This window comes from Heptranchias perlo, chromosome 44 (genome assembly GCF_035084215.1).
Source record: "Heptranchias perlo isolate sHepPer1 chromosome 44, sHepPer1.hap1, whole genome shotgun sequence".
NCBI lineage: Eukaryota > Metazoa > Chordata > Chondrichthyes > Hexanchiformes > Hexanchidae > Heptranchias > Heptranchias perlo.
Genome location: NC_090368.1, coordinates 4,280,701 through 4,288,668, shown reverse-complemented (window position 1 = coordinate 4,288,668; position 7,968 = coordinate 4,280,701). Strand labels below are relative to the sequence as shown.

Here is a 7,968-nt window from a genome sequence, read left to right as displayed (position 1 = left end):
TCTCCTCTCTTCTCCCTTCTCCCCGCACTGGTCTGCCTTGAGAGGGCAGTCTATCTACAGCCACTAGGAGGAGCAGGAGTGACACAGAGTTAATGCTCCCTCTGATCCTGCGTCCTTACCCTTCCCCCCACCCTGTGTGATACTGAACTGCATGGACGAGGAAGCTCTGGTCTGTGCTGTTGGCTGAAGTTCCACAGAGCAGCAGGAGTGGGTGCTGCAGTTGGACTCAGTGTCCTTGGGCTGGGGGAGAGGAGAGGAGGGGAGGGGAAGGGGAGAGGTGCGGAAGGGGATAAGAGGGGAAGGGGATAGGAGGGGAGGGGGAGAGGCTTAGAGAGAGGAGGGGAGTAGGAGGAGAGGTGCACAGGAGGGGAGGGCAGAGGAGGAGAGAGGTGGACAGGAGAGGCAGGGGAGGGGAGGGAAGAGAAGGGCAGAGGTGGGGAAGGGGACAGGAGGGGAGGGGGAGAGGCGTAGAGAGAGGAAGGGAGTAGGAGGAGAGAGGTGGACAGGAGGGGAAGGGGAGAGGCGGGGGAGGGGAGGGGAGAGGTGGACGGAGGAATGGAGAGGAGGGGGAGAGGAGGGGAGAGGGGGAGAAGGGGGGGGGGGAAGAGGTGGAGAGAAGGGGAGGGGAGGGGAGGGAGAGGTGGAGAGAAGGGGAGGGGTGGGGAGAGGGGGAGAGGTGAAGAGGAAGGGGGAGAGGAGGGGTCCTGTCCTTGATTCTAGCTGGAACCTAGTCCCCCGGTGGATGTCAGGTGAAGACAGAATCAGACTCGGCAGTGGTGCCCCTCCACAGTCGAATACCCTTCTGTCACTTACTGGGGGTCACAAGGGCATTTGGGGTGGGGCCCACCAGGTACCCATGGGCCTGTGCCCCAGCACCTTCAGTAGAGGAGAGAAGGGCAGTGGAGCAGATTGCGTGGATCCCTGGGGTGCAGAGAATGCAGGAAAATCAGGCAGAAAGGGGCTCAGGCCCCAAGAGGTCTTGGCAGAACCACAACCCCCAGCCCAAAAACAGGGAGATCTACCCCCCTCCCCCCAACCCCTCCACGGATTTAGCGAGCATGCGGGTGTGGACATTTGTGTAAAAACTAAACCTCAGACGCCGATCCTTTCAATCAACCAGTTTATTGAAAAGTAAACACGGGCCGAGAATAGGGTTTAACCACAATACGCTCGATGCCAGAACTTATTCTAAAATCTAAAATTAAAACCGCGCGCATTCACACTGAAACGGTAACAACACTTGAGATGTAGGCGGTAATTCCACAGGCCAGTGTCTGCCCTGCAGCAACCCCAAATCGATTTTAAATTTGTCTCCCGCTCAACGGCTTGGGTTAGGGACGAGGGGCAGACAGGTAGGGACGAGGGGCAGACAGGTAGGGACGAGGGGCAGACAGGTAAGGACGAGGGGCAGACAGGTAAGGACGAGGGGTGCAGGTAAGGACGAGGGGCACACAGGTAAGGACGAGGGGCAGACAGGTAAGGACGAGGGGTGCAGGTAAGGACGAGGGGCACACAGGTAAGGGCGAGGGGTGCAGGTAAGGGCGAGGGATGCAGGTGAGGGGCACACAGGTAAGGGACAGGGGTGCAGGTAAAGGTGAGGGGCACACAGGTAAAGGTGAGGGGTACACAGGTAAGGGACAGGGGCACAGGTAAGGGCGAGGGGCACACAGGTAAGGGACAGGGGCACAGGTAAGGGCGAGGGGCACACAGGTAAGGGTGGGCTCTTGGAGACTGTCCGATTGTCTTCGGGAGCTCGTTGGAACAGTTGTTAAAACTGCTCCTTCTGCTGGCTCAGTGGATAACTACACTGCCCCCCCCACCCACCCATGGAGCACCCAGGAGGACGCAGGTTTGAGCCCTGGTGTGTGCTGAGTTGGCTGATCTCAGAAGGGGGGTTGCTAGCTCCAGCTTTCCCTTGGACGAGGGAGCGGGTGGCGAAGGGGGGAATTATCCAGGGTTCCTGCTCCCGACCAACCACCCTGCAGGGGACAAGTGGGCAGAAGATGCCCGCTGTGGTCGAATAGCCAGCCCACAATGACTGTCGCTGGTTAAAGAACGGGGCAGTTGGGCTGCGGCTGGCCCCTTAGTCAAACGAGACTCAGTGCCCCTGCAGAGGAGGGCCAGACCGAGATTAAAAAAAAACACTTGGGACTGGGAGGAGCTCTGCGATGACACTTGCCCTTCGATTTATGGGCTCGCAAACGTTATTTACAAACGACTGCGTCAACACAGATTATAAACCTGTTCATTTTTTTATCTTGATTTTTTTTCATTTTTTAAAAAAAAGCTTGAAAACTTTACAAATTAAGCTTCAAAAAATGTTTTCTCCCTAAAACCAGAGAACTACAAGGGTCCTTCCTGAATTCCTGTTTGAATCGTGTACCAGGCGAGGGGGTGGAATCAAACACATGGGGTAGGGGGGAATTCAAGACACAGTTCGGAGGCCGGGCCGGTGGGATCCCTGGCCAGTGCCGAGTCAGCAGATCGCGGTGAGGGGGCTGGGTAGAGGTGCCAGGATCCCCCGCACACCTGGGCTCGGGGTGGGGGGGGCGGGGGAGAGGAGCGGAGCTGAGGGATCACAAATCAGCCAGTAGTCTCGCTCTTGACTGGGTGAGGACGGGATTGGAGCTTGGCTGTGTTGCCCACCCGAGTTGAATAGCCAGTTAACACATACAGAGGGCCCACAAAGGAGGGTTTTGCAAGAGGGGCCCTGCGGACACCTATCTGGTCAAGGTGCAGAGGTATTAGGAGGGGGAGACAATGAAGGGGCAAAATAAACCCTTTTGGAGGCTCGGAGGGGACAAATACTGAATCGCCTGTCGGATGTGAAAGCAGTGAAGTGCATGCAGTAAAATACTGTCAATAAAAGTTATTTGACATAACAACTCTTGCTTTACCTCATAAAACAGGTAAATATATATAATCTTTTTTTCCAAATATATTTTCTTCTGAATTCTAATGCAAAAACAATCTAAAAATGCACCAGCTGTAAAAACACTTATTTTTGATTTAAAAAATTAGCAAATAAACACATTAAAAAATCCTAAACATTTTTTCTTTTCGCGAGTTGCGATCAATAAAGCTTGTGTTTTTTTTTTAAAAAAACGTTTTTCCTTTGTAATAAAAAATTAAATTACTTCATCGTAAACTACAATTAAGAATAACCTGTGCAAATATCAAAGTCATTTTTATCTTATTGCTGAATGTGTGGCAGTTCGCCATGGAAACGGTTCCTAGGCCGAAGCCTAACTTCGAAGACGTTTTAGACTGCGGCCCCTTCAAGTAGGGTGAGTTTCCGTGCAGTTTTGAATTGGAAACGTCCGGTTTTGGGGGGTCTTTCCCTGGGTAATTTGACTAACGAGAGGCGAAGGTCCAATTTTTAACTGGTCGCCTCCTAAATCCACCGCGTCCATTTTGGTTCTGTATCTCTGCTCCATTTTGGATTGGGCCTAAGTTGGCCACTAATAACTTCAACTATTTCCCCCCTACACTGCCCCCCCTCCCCCTACACTGCCCCCCCTCCCCCTACACTGCCCCCCCCTCCCCCTACACTGCCCCCTCGTCCCCCAACACTGCCCCCCCTCCCCCTACACGGCCCCCCCTCCCCCTACACTGTCCCCTCGTCCCCAACACTGCCCCCCCTCCCCCTACACGGCCCCCCCCTCCCCCTACACGGCCCCCCCTCCCCCTACACTGCCCCCTCGTCCCCTACACTGCCCCCTCCCCCTACACTGCCCCCTCTCCCTACACTGCCCCCTCCCCCTACACTGCCCCCCCTCATCCCCTACACTGTCCCCTCATCCCCTACACTGTCCCCTCGTCCCCTACACTGCCCCCCCTCCCCCTACACTGTCCCCTCGTCCCCAACACTGCCCCCCTCCCCCGACACTGTCCCCTCGTCCCCAACACTGCCCCCCTCCCCCTACACTGTCCCCTCGTCCCCAACACTGCCCCCCTCCCCCTACACTGCCCCCCCTCCCCCTACACTGTCCCCTCGTCCCCTACACTGCCCCCCCTCCCCCTACACTGCCCCCCTCCCCCTACACTGTCCCCTCGTCCCCAACACTGCCCCCCTCCCCCTACACTGCCCCCTCGTCCCCAACACTGCCCCCCCTCCCCCTACACTGGCCCACTCCCCTGTACACTGCCCCCGCTCCCTCTACACTGCCCCCACTCCCCTCTACACTGCCCCCACTCCCCTCTACACTGCCCCCACTCCCTCTACACTGCCCCCACTCCCTCTACACTGCCCCCACTCCCCTCTACACTGCCCCCACTCCCCTCTACACTGCCCCCACTCCCCTCTACACTGCCCCCACTCCCCTCTACACTGCCCCCACTCCCCTCTACACTGCCCCCACTCCCCTCTACACTGCCCCCACTCCCCTCTACACTGCCCCCACTCCCTCTAAACTGCCCCCACTCCCCTCTACACTGCCCCCACTCCCTCTAAACTGCCCCCCTCACACCTGTTCCAACTGAAGCAGCAGAGAAGTAGAACGCTGATACAATTACCCAGGACGGTGGCCGGACGAGGAGGACGCTGCCCCTTTAAGAAAGGACCTGCATTTCGGCGGAGCCGGAGGCCGGCAGTCACAGGTCGAAGGTCGTTGAGTGCTCGGACTCCGAGGTGAACAGTTCTTTGTAGAGCGGCGGGAAGAGTGAGTGGACAATGAGCGGGTAGGTCAGTCGGAAGGTCCTGAGCTTCTCGGCGTGATGGACGCACAGAGCCCGCAGCAACGACACTTTCAGCGGCAGCTGGAGAAATAAATTAAAACGAGAAACACCCGGGGAGTTACAGCCAGTCTTTGTGTCCGTTCCCCTCCTCCTCCCACAGGGGTCCCACTGGGCACCTCCCAGTACCCCGTCCGAGCCGCCCGGCCTTCACCCCGTGAGCCCGGTCCGTCAGCGTCGACCAGCTATTCGACCAAGGGAGGGGCTCGTCAGAATTGAGCCCGACGTGCAATCCAGGAAAAAAAGAGCACCTTTCTCGACCTCAGGACATCCCAAAGCGCTTCACAGCCAATGAAGTACTTTTTGAAGTGTAGTCACTCTTGTAGGAAACATGGCAGCCAATTTGCGCACAGCAAGATCCCACAAACGGCAATGAGATAATGACCAGATCATGTATTTTTAGTGGTGTTGGTTAAGGGATAAATATTGGCCAGGACACCAGGGAGAACTCCCCTGGTCTTCCAATAGTGGCCGTGGGATCTTTTACATCCACCTGACAGGGCCTCGGTTTAAAGTTTCATTCGAAAGACGGCACCTCCGACAGTGCAGCATTCCCTCGGTACTGGCACTGGGAGCGTCGGCCTGGATTATGGGCTCAAGGCTCTGGACTGGGGCTCGAACCCACAACCTCTTGACTCAGGCGAGAGAGAGAGAGAGTGAGTTATACCCAGTGAGCCACAGCTCACGCCTGATGGGGATGAGCGATTAGGAGTGAGTGCTCTTGGCTGGCGATTCCCCGAGCTCAATATCTGGTCTGTGCCGGGCTGATTGACCTTGTATGGGTGCATCAGTTGGAGGTGCCCCTGTGTTAGAGAGAGAGAGGGAGGGAGGGACGGCGGTGGGGGGGATTAAATCAGCCAGAGTTCCTGCTCCTGATCATTATCCGGTAACCCCTGCTGGAAAGTGATCCTGTGCGGGGGATGCTGGACAAGGGCAGGCTCAGCTGTGATTCCCTCCATGGTCGAACAGCCCACCGACAATTACTGTTTAGGCTCAGGCGTGAAGAGCTGCCACATCAGCGAGGTACCAGACAGCACAAATCAGCATCGTCAGTAAAGGACGGGAGGCAAAAAAAAAGGGAGAATCCCGACAGGCTCAGCGCTGTGCACTAGGCCCCGTTGCCGGGGACGACCGGCCTACCTTGGCTAGTATGGCGTCATGGCGGTTTCTCTGAAGGACGTGTTTCAGTGCCAGTTGGATGTTGGTCTGGAGTCTCTCCACTTTGAACTTCTCTTGAAGAAACTGTCGATCTGCTCGGGAGGGACGAATAGAGTCCGTTAACTAAGGGAAACTCCAGGGATACAAGGATTTGATGTTAAGGAACGATAAATGAACACGTAATGTGCCCCCAGGGACAAAAGATAACTTTTTGTCAAATTTCTGAAAATTAATATAATACAGCACCGCCTATGCTGTCTCACTGGGGTTGCCAACTCTGGTTGGACGTATTCCTGGAGGTTTCATCACATGACCTTCTGTCTTGTCCCCCCCCTGCTCTCCCGTCATTGGTCGCCCAACATGCCCATCATCACGACGCCCCACCGCACTCTACTGCCATTGGTTGCCCAATATGCCCATCATTGTGGCTCCCAGCCCCACACTCTCCCACCATTGGTCGCCCAACGTGCCTGTCATCATGACGCCCCACCGCACTCTACTGCCATTGGTCGCCCAACATGCCCATCATCACGACACCCCACCGCACTCTACTGCCATTGGACGCCCAACATGCCCATCATCACGACGCCCCACCGCACTCTACTGCCATTGGACGCCTAACATGCCCATCATCACGACACCCCACCGCACTCTACTGCCATTGGACGCCCAATATGCCCGTCATTGTGGCTCCCTGCCCCACTCTCTCCTGCCACTGGACGCCCAACGTGCCTGTCATCGTGATGCCCCGCCTTCCCACAGCCAATCAGAAAGCGAACAGTCTCTTCGCTACCCGATTGGATGATTCTTGACTCTCAGTCAAACAGACGTTTTCTCCCCATCTCCAATATTTTTATAACTAACAAGCCAAACTGTTCAAAGAAAATTGAAAGAAACTAACATTTTTTTTAACGTCCCCTATATGATTTTACTCCCAGGTGTTTGCTCGCCGCAGCGTCCTGGAGATAAATCTTCAATTCCTGGAGACTCCAGGATAATCCTGGAGGGGTTGGCAACCCCACACCCATCACCCTCCCCCCCACCTCCCCCAGCTTCCCATGGGATATGGGAGTCCTACCTGCAGATATGAGCACCATTGCGGAGAAGAGAGCCAGCTCCTGCTCAGAGAGACGTAGCAAACACATGCCCTGTGAAAACTCAAATATAGAGTTGGTCAAATCTTCACAACCTGTCAACAAGAGAGGATAAAGTATAAGAGCTTCTTCCGTGTTAGAGGGAATAACTCACACAGCGATGTAGCAGAGAGGGAACATGAGGCAGACTGTGAAAGACAGAGACAGATCGAGGAAAACGGAGAGAAAGAGACAGAGAGAGAGAAAGACAGACAGATCGTGGTACAGGTGAGAAAGAGATAGCGAGAGAGGTAGATCGAGGGAAACAGAGAACGAGATAGAGAGAGAGATAGAAAGACAGAGACAGACAGACAGATCATGGTGAACAGGTAGAGAAAGATAGAGAGAGAGGCAGATCGAGGGAATCAGAGAAAGAGATAGAGAGAGGCAGATCGAGGGAAACAGAGAAAGAGAGAGAGAGAGGCAGATCGAGGGAAACAGAGAAAGAGATAGAAGAGAGGCAGATCGAAGGAAACAGAGAAAGAGATAGAGAGAGAGGCAGATCGAGGGAAACAGAGAAAGAGATAGAGAGAGGCAGATCGAAGGAAACAGAGAAAGAGAGAGAGAGAGAGGCAGATCGAGGGAAACAGAGAAAGAGATAGAGAGAGGCAGATCGAAGGAAACAGAGAAAGAGAGAGAGAGAGAGGCAGATCGAGGGAAACAGAGAAAGAGAGAGAGAGGTAGATCGAAGGAAACGGAGAAAGAGAGAGAGAGGTAGATCGAAGGAAACAGAGAAAGAGAGAGAGGTAGATCGAAGGAAACGGAGAAAGAGAGAGAGAGAGGCAGATCGAAGGAAACGGAGAAAGAGATAGAGAGAGAGGCAGATCGAGAGAAACAGAGAAAGAGAGAGAGGCAGATCGAAGGAAACGGAGAAAGAGAGAGAGAGAGGCAGATCGAAGGAAACGGAGAAAGAGATAGAGAGAGAGAAAGAGGCCAAAGTGCT

At 54.8% G+C, this 7,968-nt stretch overlaps 1 protein-coding gene across 2 annotated transcripts in view; it reads right to left on the bottom strand.

The window, feature by feature from the left end:
- Positions 1 to 4,453: 4,453 nt before the first annotated feature.
- LOC137306750 (nuclear receptor ROR-alpha A-like) overlaps positions 4,454 to 7,968 on the bottom strand; it is a 40,699-nt gene continuing 37,184 nt past the window's right edge. For both annotated transcript variants that reach the window (XM_067976120.1, XM_067976121.1), the window contains exons 8-10: positions 6,971 to 7,081; positions 5,875 to 5,984; positions 4,454 to 4,758 (exon numbers count right to left, since the gene is read on the bottom strand). In XM_067976120.1, coding sequence (XP_067832221.1) covers positions 4,594 to 4,758; positions 5,875 to 5,984; positions 6,971 to 7,081 — 386 coding nt within the window. In that variant the 3' untranslated portion in view covers positions 4,454 to 4,593. The remainder of the gene's footprint in view (positions 4,759 to 5,874; positions 5,985 to 6,970; positions 7,082 to 7,968) is intronic.